The sequence below is a fragment of the Athene noctua genome, chromosome 3, assembly GCF_965140245.1.
Source record: "Athene noctua chromosome 3, bAthNoc1.hap1.1, whole genome shotgun sequence".
Classification (NCBI taxonomy): domain Eukaryota; kingdom Metazoa; phylum Chordata; class Aves; order Strigiformes; family Strigidae; genus Athene; species Athene noctua.
Window position 1 is genome coordinate 71368797 of NC_134039.1, and position 16025 is coordinate 71384821.

The 16025-nt window shown below is 38.9% G+C and overlaps 2 protein-coding genes across 3 annotated transcripts; one reads left to right on the forward strand and one right to left on the reverse strand.

The window, feature by feature from the left end:
- Positions 1 to 419: 419 nt before the first annotated feature.
- TPRKB (TP53RK binding protein) lies at positions 420 to 5511 on the reverse strand. 2 transcript variants are annotated; one of them, XM_074903272.1, is made up of 5 exons: positions 5445 to 5511; positions 4938 to 5128; positions 4090 to 4212; positions 3617 to 3793; positions 420 to 2793 (listed from the first exon to the last, which is right to left on the reverse strand). In XM_074903272.1, the coding sequence occupies exons 2-5, from the start codon at positions 5076 to 5078 to the stop codon at positions 2707 to 2709; spliced, it is 528 nt and encodes a 175-aa protein (XP_074759373.1). In that variant the 5' UTR covers positions 5079 to 5128; positions 5445 to 5511; the 3' UTR covers positions 420 to 2706. The 2 variants fall into 2 exon arrangements, with proteins under 2 accessions (XP_074759373.1, XP_074759374.1); XM_074903273.1 differs by lacking the exon at positions 5445 to 5511 and having other exon boundaries at positions 5037 to 5078.
- On the forward strand, positions 5457 to 11794 carry ALG10 (ALG10 alpha-1,2-glucosyltransferase). Its single transcript, XM_074903270.1, has 3 exons — positions 5457 to 5723; positions 6035 to 6232; positions 8837 to 11794. The coding sequence occupies exons 1-3, from the start codon at positions 5559 to 5561 to the stop codon at positions 9890 to 9892; spliced, it is 1419 nt and encodes a 472-aa protein (XP_074759371.1). The 5' UTR covers positions 5457 to 5558; the 3' UTR covers positions 9893 to 11794.
- The last annotated feature ends 4231 nt before the right edge of the window (positions 11795 to 16025 follow it).

Consider the following 16025-nt stretch of genomic DNA (forward strand, 5'->3'; position numbering starts at 1 on the left):
TAACATTATAGATACAAATGTACTAATTTTTAATGTGTCCAGAAAGAGAAGTATAACTTTGCAGGGTCAACAAAATCTACATTTATTACCGGTTTTTATAAATAATTTGTTTAACTTCGATAATGCAACTAGGACTAGGGGAAAACTGTTCTTGCAGGACAATGGCACAGTCTTCACTGACAACAGACCCAATCATCTGCCTGCCTGACATGTACTACGGAAGCTTCAGGTCCCAAAAATCATTTCCAGGAAAACCACCCACGAAAATAGCTGATTTGGGTTTCACAGTAAATCACAATTTCATAATTTAAGTCATGTCAGCAGCAACAAACTATACTGTTTCTACACCAGTGAAATAGACCGATAGTAATTAGAAACTGGGAACCCAAGTTAGGAACTTACATATCGTTATGCAACAATCTTTTTATTAATATTTCTCCTATATTAAACAGACCAGACTGATGTTTTACACTTGTTCAAAAAAGGCTGTGGTTTAAGCATACCTATCTGCTGTTATTTTAAGCTACCAAAACCAACGTCAGCAGTTCAGCCAGCAAATCTGATGATATACTCCATGTACCAACTGGACTGTCAGAAAAGGAAAACAAGTCTTTTATTTTCTATGGTCATTCTCACATGCTGATGTTATGCATGGTTTCTTTCAAATAACTCAAGCCCTTCCAAGCTCCATTTTTTACTACTGCCTCACATTTCCCTTTAGAGAGTACGATACATTCTGTAAAACCATCTTTAAATCAAGAAATCAGTACAGCCATTTCTCCTGAATAAATTATATTCATATATTTATTCATATATATGTACAAATAAAAAAGATATATAATCCTTATAGTGGCCTTTCAGTATTTAAAGGAGGCTTACAGGAAAGATGAGGGACATTTATCAGGGAGTGTAGTGATAGGATGAGGGCTAATGGTTTTGAACTCAAAGAGGGTAGATTTAGATTAGATGTAAGAAACAAATTCTTCACTGAGGGTGGTGAGGCACTGGAACAGGTTGCCCAGAGAAGCTGTGGCTGCCCCCTCCCTGGCAGTGTTCAAGGCCAGGTTGGACGGGGCTTTGAGCAACCTGGGCTAGTGGAAGGTGTCCCTGCCATGGGCAGGGGTTGGAACCAGATGATCTTTAAGGACCCTTCCAACCCAAACCATTCTATGATTTCTTTTGATAAACCTTGTAATTCCCTTGGTACTTCGTAAGAATTTTTCCACTGATTTAGTTGGTAAGAAAACGAGAGTATTTATACTACTGTGTTTTAACTGAGGGAAGAATTAACCAAAATCAAAATGCAAAACAGAAGCTAGTGATTTCCATATTAAATACATAAACACAGACAATACTAGGTCTATATGTCAGTGTGCTGGTCTGTTTACTGTAGTGGATAACATTTCAACTCTAACTCAGACTTGTCTTTCCCTCAAAACATATTTTGTTTTCCCAAACACTATGAGTAAGAATCTAGGGCATACTATTCCAAATATCTTGTAAGTACACAAATCATTAATACCTCAAGAGAACATTATGGAAAAAAAACCACAAATGCAGATAGCTATTATAGTTTTGTATACGTCCCAGAAAAACAATGAAATTATCACAATAACAAACAGTATGGATTTCTACCTAATCAGGACACTAATTTTTCTTAAACAGGACACCTGCATGTGATTAAATGATACTCATGCTGGAACTGGTGACTGATGGAATCAGTATTCTTTTCAGCTCCATTTGACATCTTTTCCTACCACTAGTTCAACAAAACAAGTCAGTGATCCCTTCAGAATGGTGTTTAGGTTGTATTGGCAATTTAACTGAATAAATCTATGGCACAAACTTCTCTGTGAATCCTGTACATGGAACCAGTCCCTAGGAAGTCAGCATCACTACACATAATTCACTGTTACAAAGTAAAAGCACCTCTCATTATCCTTTAATGCCAACAATGAAATACCACAGCAACACATCTGTCCCTCAGCAGTACGCTACATCTGATGATATCAGATTGTCAGGTGCCAGCACCACCACAGCATCATCCATACGGACCTTATTCATTGTTCTGCACTTCTCCAGTGCCCCTGCTCCACAGCGCCCTCACCGCTGGCTGCCATGGTGCCCCTCACACCCCTTCCTTTCCCCAAATGCTGGGCAGCGACTCTATCCCACTAGCAGAAAGAGGAGGTGGTGCTGATAGTTTATGGAAACTTTCTAGTCCATCAGCAATACTTCGTGCCAGAGACATCTTTTCCGGCAGTAGTATCATTAAAAGGCTATCCTCCATCAGGTGTGCCAAAAGAAAACATATCGGGGAGGGTTAATAAAAATGGTTTACAATGTTTGAATCCTATCTGGGACTAGCAAAGTATTTGATGAAAGTGAAAAGTACAGATTTCCAAGCCTTCTGTTTATGATCAACTTAAGGTACTGACAAAAGTGATTTTTTTTTCTTGTTAAGAAAACGGACAGAAATGCCAATGGCAAATTCTGCTTTGAACAGCAGAATTAGTCTCTGTGCTTAGAACACAGCTCATATTACCCCCATATCCAGGCTTGTTCTTTTATGGTTAAAGCTCAGATGTCATGAAACTACTCAGTACTACACCACTTTCTCTGAAATGCAGGATGAATTGCAACAAAGTGTTTTTACATCTTAAAAAGCCCTCTTTTTCCTTTAAAAAAATATTTATTTCCATATTTTTATAAAACATCTTTTGTTGATATTCTGCAAACAATACTATCCAATAAGGTGCTGATTTTTTCTTCTTGCGGAGTTACTTTGTACATCTGCAGTAAAAAAGAACAAGAAAAACACAAAAGCTGTATAAGAAATAAAGAGATTGATCACATATCTTCTAAAAATATGTATAAAAGAAAATATTTCCCCCCTCTTGCACTTTTTACATCAGAAATTCCTATCTTGTTGTGACTGCCAGACAAACTTGGGACTGAGGAACCAAACAAATTATGACAGTGCAAGACATAAAGGAAAGCTAAGAAACTGAATGAGAGCAGCACTTTTAGCTACACATGTTATATGCTATGATTTGTCCAGTTCTATTTATACGTCTCCCATCATTACTTTGATGGGACACGATCAAGATGATTTAAGTTACTTGAATTTTATCGAGTGAAACACATGCGTCAAGATACCTACCTAGCCTATGGTAATCTGTTTGAGAGCACACATGCCCCAACACAGCTACTAGCAGCTAATCAACCCATTTTTATTTTAGCCGCCCATGCTGGGACTATTTATGTATTTCAGATTGTGAAGCTGTTCAGGACTGAAAATGTATTTTTAATTAAATGGATACTTGCCTGAGAAAACAGGAAACAAAAGTGCCTAAATGGTAGGCAGCAATCTGGAATTTATTTTTACGTTACAATTTCCATGTTAAGAATCCAAAGGCTTAAAATTTGTCGGGGTGACAACTTTTCAGGTAAAAAAAAAATTTAAGAAATAAATCATCAAGGTTCACTTAAAACAAGTTTCCTACTGTACTAAAAAAAGACAGACACTAACTTAATTATGTCCACTTATATTTAATCAGACAACTAAATCAACTATCCCTTTTCTCTATGCCAGTCATCTCGTTTGGATACATACCTTTTTAACTTTGGCAGTGTCTGTTAGTTGAGGGAGTTCATCTAGAGAAACCTGCTGGCCTTCTACCTGAGATGCTATATCTTCCAGATTTACAGTTTTTTCTCTGTCCACAACCAGAACAATGAGTACTGCTGTGTCACTGTCTGAAATGCCAAACTTTTTAAATGCATCTGAAATCTAAGAAAAGATGAAAAATACCGAAATATTATGAGCCACTTCCTCACTATATATAAGCAACGTTTTCGGTTACTGGATCAAATCAACCAACAGTATAAACTGACACACGTTTTACATTAATGGAATTCTGACAAGCTACAAGAGGTTACAGCATGTGAGTGTTATTAAAAATACCAGTAACTTCTATGAGTAGCCAGTTAACAGGTAAGTGAATACACATATTTAATTTGGCTGCATGGATCTTAGCAAGCTTCTCTGGAAAAAAAAAAAAAAGACATTTGTTCAGTAAATCTTACATTGTTGTTTGGTGAAAGGCTGAAAATAATTTCTGCATAGAGGGTTCTGGTCTTCATTTTACCTGTCTTGTGTAGATGAACTGCTTTGTTGGCTGCCACAAGAATTTGAAAAGGATCTACAATCTGTAAAACACAACAGAAGTTAAACAGAAACTTAACATACTATTTTGAACTCTGAAAAAATCCTGACTACTTAATTTTGATGGCCTAAGTCTGTAATCGTAGAAGTGGGCAAAACAGTGTTCTGCTAGTTATTTTAGCAATTCTTGCTCTTCCATAATCAATGTGATTATTTCCTGCGTGGGGCAATACCTGACAGTAACAAAAGCATTACACTCAATCAGGTTACTGAAATCTTCTGAAAAAAAGAATCACACTAATAAAGCTGTTAGTAAATTCCTAGATTAGAGTTTTTTTCTCTGTTCCCTAGCTATTGCTTTGCTAATTCTAACAAAAGAAGTCGAGATTCATAAACTAGTTATGGGCTTTAATGTGAACAAAGGCTCCAAATAGTGGCTTTTTCACAGCATTAAGCAATTACTACTACATTTTACAGACACAAGTAGATTTAAATAGCTCCACCAAGCAGGATGTGAAGTGAATCAAGACTACAGTTGTTTTGGCCAATCCTGCCACGGCTCCTTCTTTTACACAGATGAGCCATTACACTGTAACGAAACCAAAGGAGAGGCATTTGCGCAGAGAAAGCCAAGTGCGCGTACAGCAACGCGTGTGACAGCGATTACAAACACCGGTCATTGTCCAAGGAGCTCCCACCGAGAAGGGTTGCCGCAACGGCGCTCAAACGGTAACGCGGTACAAACGGGAGGACACAGGCACCCACCCACCATTGCGGGGTTTATTAACGCCCCTTCAATGGATCCTTCCATGGCTTTTTTTCTTAGAGCAGCGGCATTTTTCACGTGGTTGAAGAGGAGGAGAGTCACGCTGCAGCCGGGGAACAGCTCCAGCTGATGTGTTAAATCCATCTCGCCCCGATGGCGCAGACCGGCCCCGGGAGCGCTCTGCAGCACCGGCCCTACGGCGTTTGCCAGAGTAACCGTTAGACAAGGACGGACACACTCTTGCCTCGTACGAAACACAATTTTAATAACACTTAACCATTCGTGTATGGTTTTCCACGCTTCCCAGACGGGAAATCCCACGCATGCGGCCTCCACGGCCGGAGGCAGGCCGCACCTCCCGCCCGCCCCGCCGCTCTCCTCGCCCCTTCCCGCCCGGCAGCGGCCGCACCGACAGGAGCCGCCGCCCGCGCCTGGCTCCTCCCGCCCGCCCTCCCGGCCCGGCCCCCGCCGTACCCCCCGGCCCTCACCGCCGTACCCCCCGGCCCTCACCGCCGCCCGCGAAGCTCTTCGGCCGCGGCCCCGCGCCGCCAGGCCCCTCCTCCCCGCGCCCAGCCCTCCCCGGAAGGGCGGCCCCTTCCCGGCCAGCGCGGCGGCGGCGGCGGGATGGAGCGGGCGGAGGCCTACGGCTTCTCCGCCGCCATGAGCGGCGCCTTCCTGCTGTCGTGCCTGCTCTTCGCGGCGATCAGCCGCCGCCAGCGCGGGCCCTACATGGACGAAGCCTTCCACGTCCCCCAGGCGCAGGCCTACTGCCACGGCCGCTTCCTCCAGGTGCTGCGCGGGGACCGGCCTCGCTCGCGTTTGACAGTCAGGAGCGATGATTTCTATAAACGTACCGTGGGCACTTTGGAAAGGAATGATTTGTGGTCATTGTTGTCCAAAACCACGGTTTCTGCTTTCTGTTGTTTGGTGGTGCGGTAGTGCGCCAGGCAGGAGACAAGGTGTTCAAAAATTTCAGTGTAATGATGCCAGAAATTCGCTAAACATCCAAGCTAACAAAAATGGGCCATGGGTGGGAATGGTCTGTTGTATCCTGTTGTGTGTCTCTGGTCCGTAACCCTCTGTCTCTCTCCACTTTCCAGTGGGACCCCATGATCACCACGCTGCCGGGCTTGTACCTGGTCTCGGTGGGCATAGTGAAGCCCACAGCGTGGCTCTTCGGGTGGACGGGAAGCGTGGTGTGCTCCACGGGAATGCTCAGGTTTATTAACCTCCTTTTCAGTGCTGGGAACTTCTACTTACTGTATTTACTTCTGTTCAAGATCCATCAGAAGAATAAGGTACAGTCAAAGTAGAATAATTTTATGTGCTCATACAGGCAGTTTTGATGGCTCCATATGTTCACTTCACTACATATGTGAGCTGTCCTCTACTACTACCAGTTTGGCCAAGGAGGCACATTCCTTTTCTCTAAAAAAAAAGCCAAAACATTTTTTCTCTCCCACAGTGCAGTCCTCTAAAAATTTACCCTTGTGCATAACTAAAAGTCACACTGAAATAAAACTTAAACTTAGTATGCATATAGACTTACTATCCAAAGGTCTGAATACTCATCTAGTTGGAATTACATAAAGACTCTTCACCAAACTTCAACCACTGAATCCTGAGTCAAGCCCTGTGAACTGTGTTTAAACTAAAATCCGTTCTTTAGAAAGATACCATGTTTGATGTCAGTATTTAGAAATGGAGAATAATTCAAGTTGGGAAGAATTGGAGAATGATTCTGGTTGGAAGGGACCTGAGGAGGTCCACCTTCCAGCCCAAAGCAGGCCAGCCCTGAGATCAGGTCAGGTTGCACAGGACTGGGGCCTGGAAAACTCTCCAAGGACAGAGTGACTACACAACCTCTGGAGGCAACCTGCTCCATGACTGACTAGCCTCATGGCAAAAAAGGTTATTCTTGCATCCAGTTGGAACCTCTCATTTCAGTTTATGCCTGTTGTCTCTTGTCCTCCCATCATGTACCACTTCGAGGAGCCTGACTCCCTTTACCTGTTGATATTTTCAGAGATACTGGTAGGCTACTGTTCCCTGCAAGCCATCTATTTTCCAGACTGAACAAAGCGAGCTCCCTCAGCCCCTCCTCTCAGGGCAGGTGCTTCAGCCCCCACCTGTCTTGGTGGCCCTCTGCCATTGCTCCAGTTCACTAGTGCTTTTTTTTGTATCACAGGGCACAAAATTGGACATGGTATTCTAGGTACAACCTAAGAAATAAAGAGGGATACTCGCTTCCCTGGATCTGCTGCTATGCTCTTGTTAATGCAGCCCAGGAGACTCTTGCAGTTCCTTAGTGCCAGGGTGTGCTGCTGGCTCATGATCCCCTCACTCTATGCCAAGACCCCCAGGTCCCTCTCCACAGAGCAGCAGATCCTCAGCTATTCCATGTCCAGCCTGTATCATTGTGGAGATTTCTTCCTTTCCAGGTGCAGACATTTGCATTTGCCCTTGTTGAATTGCATAGCAGTTCTGTTGCCCCGTTCCTCCACCCTGTCTAGGTCACTCTAGATGGCAGCTCTGCTATTTAACATACTGCCTGGTCCCACCACTTTAATGTCATCTGCAGACTTGATGAGAGCGTACTCTCACTGTCACTGATAAAGATGTTAAACAGGACAGGTCCCAGTATAGATCCCTGTGATACTCTGGTTATTACTCTTCTTTGGGTAGAGTGTGACCAGTTACCATACAGCCAGTTTTTACCTGTCTAGTAATCTGGACCATCACAGTTCAACTTGGATACAAGAATATTGTATATTTAAAGTGGTGGAGAATCCCATACTGCAGTAGGTAAACTGTTTGAGAGGTTAATGGCCTATTCAAAACCTTTCACCTTAATAAAGTGGTTTAGTTTCGCTTATAATCGTAACATTTTTTCCTTTTTTGCAATAACTGAAGGATTCCTTTACTATAAAGAAAATTTCTTCTGGTGTATTTTCTTGTTGGAGACTGTTAATGTTTAAGCACATGATAAGACTATACAGAATTGGGTCAAATTTAATAAATTTTTTCCACTTTCAGAACACTTGTAATTTTATGCTTGGAGGTGGAAATACAAATAGAAGAAAACAAAAGGTTTTGTGACAGTAGTCTAAGCATTAGAAAATGTAGTTGAATTGTTAGCATGTCTTTGAACTCAGCATTTTCTCTGTTCCTCTTTTCTGTAAGGTGGTGACTGGCTGTTTCACCCCATGCTACATCATTGAGAAGTGTCATGCAACATTTTTTAATGTTGTGAATTGTGTTGCATCATGTAGTGCGTGGGATAATTGGGAGGAGTTTTTAACTGCATGGTCTCCTACCTTCTTTAAAGTTTCTTTTCTAACTCAGGAATTATAATGAAGATAAAAAATAAAAGCTGCACCAAAGATTAGAAAGTTGGAACTGGCCGTTCTGTGGTCTGGGTTCAAAAGAAGCAAAATTAGACGCACAGAATGATGTGTTCTGCTGTCTCACAGAGTCTGATGATGAGATTGCAGGGCCATAAAACCCGGTTTGTTTTTTTCTTTTCTTCTTCCCATTAGTGCAGCTTTTTTATCCTAGGTACGGGTGCAATTATACTCCCACAATGATTTTAATGCCACAAATATGTGAATACCTGACATATGAAAGAAGTTAGTGTATTTTCATTGCCATATTTTTAACTTGACGGCAATAATGTTCCGTACTTTAATTTGTATTTTAACATTGTGTAGTCCAACAGTGTGTGTTGACATAGCAGGAGGTTAACAAAAATACAGCATGCATGCTTGTGCGCTAATGGAACCAAAGAGCATGAGATGTTACATGGTGTTAATGGAATTCTCAAGAATGATACTCTTTATTTAGGTTTTTTAATTTTATTTTTACTGGACATTGCTAACCACATTTTTCTGCTTCTTCTCTAGGCTGTGTCTGGTTTCCAGAGAATCTTGTCTACGTTAACTCTTGCAATGTTTCCCACCCTTTACTTTTTTACATTCCTTTATTATACGGACCCAGGATCAGTATTTTTTACTCTCTTTGCCTATTTAATGTGCCTTTATGGTAACCATAAAACTTCAGCTCTCCTTGGATTTTGTGGCTTCATGTTTCGTCAGACAAATATTGTGTGGACAGTTTTTTGTGCTGGAAATGTTGTTGCAGAGAGGCTAAATGAAGCCTGGAAGACAGAGTTACAGAAAAAGAAAGATGAAAAGATTTATTCCAGGAAAGGATCATTTGCAGATTTGATCCGAATATTTCAGTTTCTTATTGAATATCTCGTATCACCTAAAAACTTTGTTACACTTACTGCTTTGACTTGGCCATACATCATATTAGTAACTGTGTTCTTTGTTTTTGTCTTCATCAACGGTGGAATAGTTGTTGGTGACAGAAGTAGCCATGAAGCCTGTTTGCACTTTCCTCAATTGTTCTATTTTTTGTCCTTTACTGTTTTTTTTTCATTCCCTCATTTATTGACCCCTACTAAAATCAGGAAATTCCTTCTGTCATTACGAAAGCACCCTGTGCAGTACAGCTTAATCGCTGTCATCTCTTTATTCCTGATCTGGAAATTTACTTATGTTCATAAGTATTTACTAGCGGATAACAGACATTACACATTCTATGTCTGGAGAAAAGTCTTCCAAAGACATGAGCTTGTAAAATATATATTAGTTCCAGTCTATATATTTGCTGGCTGGAGTTTCATTGATGCACTGAAATCAAAATCAATATTCTGGATCTTAATGTATTTTGTATGTTTATTAGCAGTCACGGTTCCTCAAAAATTGCTAGAATTTCGTTACTTTATTTTGCCATTCTTAATATATAGGCTCAATATTCCGTTTCCATCTCTATATAGACAACTTCTGGAGCTGGCTTTTTATATTGCTGTGAATGCTGTAACTTTTTATCTTTTTCTAAACAGAACATTCCAATGGCCAAATAGTGATGAAATCCAGAGGTTTATGTGGTGACTTTTTTTTTTTTTTGATACTTTGATACCCTTAGGAGAACCCAGTTCTGTTTCAGGACTGTGGACCCTGGAATGAAGCAATATGTTTTGCTTTATGTAAGGACTTCTTTCCTCAGTTGGAATTGAGGAAGTAAACTGCTTATATTGTTGCAACTGACTGCGAGATATGATAATGTTGTAATGTGAAGATACTCCATATACTGAATTTATGAGCTCCTGGAATTAATGAATACAACATGTGGGGAAATTTGAGAACACCTTTCTGTAATTAATGTGAAGGCAGATGTTTACAGTAATTTTTCATTATAATAAAATATTATATAACATGCCCTTGAAGGTATGGCAACTTAACAAAGTATTTCAGTGTTTTTAACCTTTTTGTTAACTTTGGGTGCATATTTACTCCTTGGATCAGACCACTTCCATGTAGGTTTGCTAGTGGTCAAGGTATGAACCTATTACTGAAGTATAATCTTTTCAAAACTTCCTACATCCCACTGAATTTCCATGACTTTTTTGTCAATAAATGCTTACAGTAGTTTTGCAAACAGAATGTAGGCTCTTAAATCATGAGAGCATTTTGAAAATTTTATTTCAAACTCATATTTAGAAAATACAGTGGAGGCTATGTGCATGTACCTTCTTTGGGGGAATGAATGTTACTGTACAACAAAAGATAAATTGCAGTTGATAATGTGACCTATTAGAAGGGGAGTAATTTATGTATGTCAGACTGAAATGTGTATTTACGCAGTGGAATGCAGTCTAATGAATACCCTTTTAAATAATCAGGCTTTTATGTCCTGAGGTTCTGTGTTCACAGGTTTGACTGAAGTAGGGTATGAGTGCACTCCCAAGTTGAACTGAGTGTTTCTAAGATCCTTGACATGTAATCTTAAAGAAAAACTAATGGCATTACTGAATTGTTCTTTTAAATGTTTTTCGTATATATACACATCTAATGGAACTAGGGAGTATATATTTTGTTTTATAAAGGTAAAATACCATGTGTGTATATTTTTAAAAGCATCTAGTGCATTATCATCAGAATAAAAGAAGGCTGTAATGATTCCTGTCAGTAAATTAATTAGACTAAAAAATATTTGATTGCTTGAAGTTAACTGTTAAGCAGTTTTATAAATATAAGTAAATTATGTAGTGGGGGGGAGAATCCAAAACTTCGCATACTGTGTCCCATCTTTAAGTTCGTTCTGTAATGAAAATACTGCAGCCAAGTCTATGCAAACATACCATATTATTGCCACTCCAGTTACTCTGTGTTTCTCAAAAGGTCAGTACTGTGGAGTTATTACTCACATTGGTACTGTTATTTTTCTTTTACTGTATGCAGATCAATGTCCTGGCTCTAATCTCTTACCTGTCCTAACATTATCAAGAGTGTGGTTAACTAAGATTCTCCCATCCAATGTTTTTGCAACCCTGTTTCTTCTAAGGAAACTTTAAAGCTACTCTTCAGTGAGTAGGTTTATTTGTATTGAATTTAAGATGTTTGCTTCTCGTCCTGTCGCCAGTATGGTAATTTGTTGGTAATGTGTGTACAATAGGGAAAGCCATTTTTGATTTAGTGCTTAAGGATATGCTGTGTTTGGGAACTGTCAGTGCTAGGTGAATGGTTGGACTAGATGATCTTCAAGGTCCTTTCCAACCTAGATGATTCTGTGATTCTATTACTCCCTATTTACTTATATATAAGGTGAAGTGGCAAGAGAAACCCAAAATGGGTTGCTTTTCAAGTATCTGGTGTAGTTCTTGCAGAGTCCAGGATGTTGTTTTCTGTTGTGATTTTAGTATGACACATCTGGGGGGAAGTCTCGCATGCCTTCTGCTTCCAGTTTTGTTTTTGTATACCATGCTAATAAAAACCTAAACAAGGTAAAGAGCATATGTATGGTTTTGTACATCTTCATTTGTATCCTCAATTTTTAGTACTAAGTGGGTTAAAATGGTAATATGGGAAGGAATGGGGCTCTGGGTAGAATTCTGAATTGTCTTCTAGATCTGGGGGTTTTTTGGCTTTGTGTAGGGGAGCAGGTGTTCATTTGCTTGATGAGATGCAAAAATTCCTGTGCTTACATAGTCCACAGGTGTTTTGTTTTGCCCAGCATATTTATTATTTGAATGCCTTTGATTATCAGCCCTGTTAGGAAATATGCTTCCTACTTATTCTTAACAGAGATAGCAGCCATATTTCAAGTGAAAAGAACTGAGTTTAAATTCATTCCGTTTTAATGCATTTCTTCGGATGAGCTCCCTATCACAAGACACTAGAAAAAGAGAGATGTTTGTGAACTGTTGAGGTTCTTTTAATCAGTATTATAAGACGGCATAATATTTCATCACAGGATTTATCAGTATACTGAACACATTTTAATTTGAGTACCATTATTTTCAACGTATTTCACTAATTTAAAAGCAGGCTGAGTTGATATGTTTAAATTAAAGAGGGAAGTCCTTGAATTACTAAACCTTGAAAGGAGAATTTTAGAGTAAAGCTATGAACCACAGGGAGTTTGCAGGTAATATTCAATATTAGCCTGATTCAGTCTCAGAATTCAAGATGGTTGTAGTTATATCATAATTAGACATTGAGAAAGGTCTCAAATTCCGTCAACATCTCTTAGAAATGTACAAATATCAGTAGCAGTAGCACTGTTTAGATATAAGAATGTTATGCATACTTTATAATCCTGAAATATTTCCTTTGTAGTTGTTTGTAATTTATTAGCTATTCATCTTAAAGACAGGCAGAAAGGACTGTGTTTATCCTGGTTTATGTTGCTACAGTCTTCTAGTTTCAGTAGAACCATAATTGCTTACTTTAGGTTAATTCCTTAGCAGGTGTCATTTGTTAATGAAATTACTTACAACAGCATTAAAATGATAATTTATTGTAAATTTTATTAATCAGCTATCCATTTAGAAAAAAATCACACTAATTTGCTGAAATGTCCAAGATGAAACCAAAAAGAGCTAACTAACATTTTTATAATGGCTGTTTAAAAATAAAATCTCAGGTTGTTTTTCTCAGACAGAAAGATGATGATGATTTTTCAATAACTGTCAAAATAATAAAAATAGAGAGCTGAACAACCACAGCATGGCTGAATTGTTTTGAAGTGGAAAAAAAAGACAAACGATTGAACACATTTTTTTTTCTTTTAGTTAAAAATAGGTGGTTATTTGAAAAGATAGAATGTTTGTTTGATAATCCTATATGCTGTGAACTGAATTCAGTTGTGAGCATTCTGTATTGCATTTGTTTTAAGTTCTTTGACAGCATGTGTTCGTTCAAAAGTAGCATGAATTTTACACCATAAGCAGTATGTGCATGCTGAAATGGTTATTTATCTATTATTTTTTCTTGTGAGTAGATAAATCAGAGGGATTTCTTCTGTTAAAAATATTGTAGGAAAAAGTAGTCTATATCTGGGGTCAGACAGTTGATTTTTTTTCCTGTTAACACAGGTCTGATTTATTCTTTTTCACAAGGTGTCAGTCTTGTGCCATCTTGTTAAGATGACCAGCTGCGTAATACAATGCTACTTGCAGTCATAACATCAGGGATTTTAGCAAGGCTATTTTTGAGAATTAGAAAACTTCAAGTTTGGTCATGACTGATTGCTTGTTTTAGTAGCTGGTTTAGCTAAAATGTCCTTATATGTAATTTTAAATATATATTGTTTGTGAAGTTTTAGAAGAAGAACAAGTTTTGCTCATCTTTAAAATGCCTTATTTTTTGCTATTTTTTGGTATTTGTGGGGTTTTCACAACTTGTCTGAGAGAACAAAATTAAACTTGAAAACCTACTGTTGAAATGATGTCATTGTTTTAAGCAGTGTAGTTGCTTAGAAAGCAGATTTCCTGCTGTTACTAAATTTTGCAGCATTCTTGTTTTCACATATTCATTGTATTCATTGCTGTCTAAAAAGAAAAAAAATGGAGGAAAAAATGAGGAAAGCAAAGTTAATTATACTTTTGAGACTGACACATGGTGATTTTCTAAAATATTTACTCTTTAATTGAATGATGCACATATGAAATAGCTCAAATGCCTGTTAGCCCTATAGTAGTTGACATACTGCATTTTAAATGCATCATCTAGTTTTTGTGTAATGAAAAATTGTAAAGCCAGAGTCTGTGAAAATGACTCCTTGTAGTTATCTCAAATTCTCTGTCTATATTCACCGTCCTAATTTTTTTCCCTGAAAAGCTTTGCTTCCCTTGCTTATCTCTTGTTAAATAGGATATGCTTTTTATTTTCGATTCAGTGACATTTGTATGTTAGCAGAGGCATCTTTTATAGAAAACATCCTTCTTAAAAGTATGCTTTAAATGAATGCAGATAATTGATTTTACTAACAAACATCATTTTGCAAACAAAAATAATCTCTACATGAGGCAGAACTGCTAACCTAGCTAGCAACGTGTAGCTACAATGCCCTTAATTTGTGAGGTTTTGTGCTTAATCTTGGAATATGCTCAGGGCCTCATGCTGCTCCTTCTGCTTCAGGGATAGTTGGGATATGAGGAGGAGGAAGCGAGAGGAAAAAGATCTGTAGAGATAATCGCCATTGCAGTGCTACCATATCTAGGAGTGTGCAACACCACCAGGAGCAGAAATGAGCAGGGTGCTTTTGGGGGTTCTGAGGCACCGCTGTATTTGGCAGTGCACTGCAGTATGTGGTGATACAGGAGAGTTGTTTGCCATGCTTGAGTGGAAATGTCTTCTCCAGCTGGAAGGAGCTTGTTGCTACAGCTGGCCTGATCACTATAGGAATGATCTTGCTGAAACTTGGGAGCTAATTGGTTTATTGAAAGATGTTTTGGTACTTAGCTGTGGATCTGTAAATAAAAACTGTTCTGTGTTCAAGAAATGTGAGCTTGCTTGAATCGCAACTCTGTGTTAGTAATAGGGAAGGGGTTGTTTTCATTTTTGGATTGTAAGTTGCCCAGATACTCTAGTGTTTTTATACGACAAAAATTGTTGTATCTTAAAAAATAAACACTTTTAAACCAGTATCTTATCATGTGCTTTATATCCTGGTTTTAAGCAGATGTAAATTAATAGCCCATGCATTTGGTTCAAATTAGTATGAACTTGTATTAATAGTAGGAGTGTACGCCTTTTCAAAGAGGTAATTGCAAAGTTTGTGTCCTTAACTACCTTCAGATCTTCTCTAATGGGATTAGATTTCCATGTTTTCATATCACCCTCCTAAAGGTATTGTCATAGAAACAATCTTGTGAATATAAATGCAAAAGGAATGGTTATGGTGATTATTGCTGACAAGAGTCTCTAATTTTAGGGCACTGCTTTAGACCTGCAAGTTTAATACACGTAAATCATGCTGCATTTTCCTGCATTCCCAGCAAATCTCAAACAAAGCATTGCCTCGCTGAATTGAAATTTAAATGACAAGCTTCAAAACAACAAAGGAGACGCAGTCAGGAATATCACTGATTTCAGAGATGGTGCCTTACCTTCTGTGTCAGTGCTGAGCAAATGCCATAACGTTGTTAGTGGGTGGGAGTAAGCATATCATAACTATAGTGCTAGCAAAGAGCAGCGTGGGTGTTTTTTATACTTAATGTTTTCGTCGTTGCATGTAGAATTCCTTACTTGCTGCTCTGTGAAGTCCTGTGCTGCTATAGCACTATATACTTTTCATTACCGAGAAGATTATTTTATGTTAGTCAGTTGAGGTGGTTTCAAAGGTGGGAATTCATCTGCCAGATGTCTTGTCAAAACTACCTTCTAGTGCAATCTACTTACTAGAGCACAGCCTGTTTGGGCAGGGCACTCACCTGAGCTGGGGAAGATATTTAGAGATTTTTTGCCAGAATGACCCGCGTTTGAGCTGATTTTCTTGCCTGCCACTCTACTAGCTAAATTTGAGAAGTTTCAGCCCAATTCAGTGTATTAACTTGCTTTAAAGTCTCAGGAAGTTTTGAGGAATAACCTTCACTGTCCAGGTCTGGTACCCCAGGAAAAGAAATTTATTTGCTGGCTACAGTAACAAGTTGTATCTATCCTTGTGAAAAATCTACCCGTGCGCATTTGCTTCAATAACAGTGAGTTTTGTTCAATTAATTGTTACTAAGATGGAGTTTTC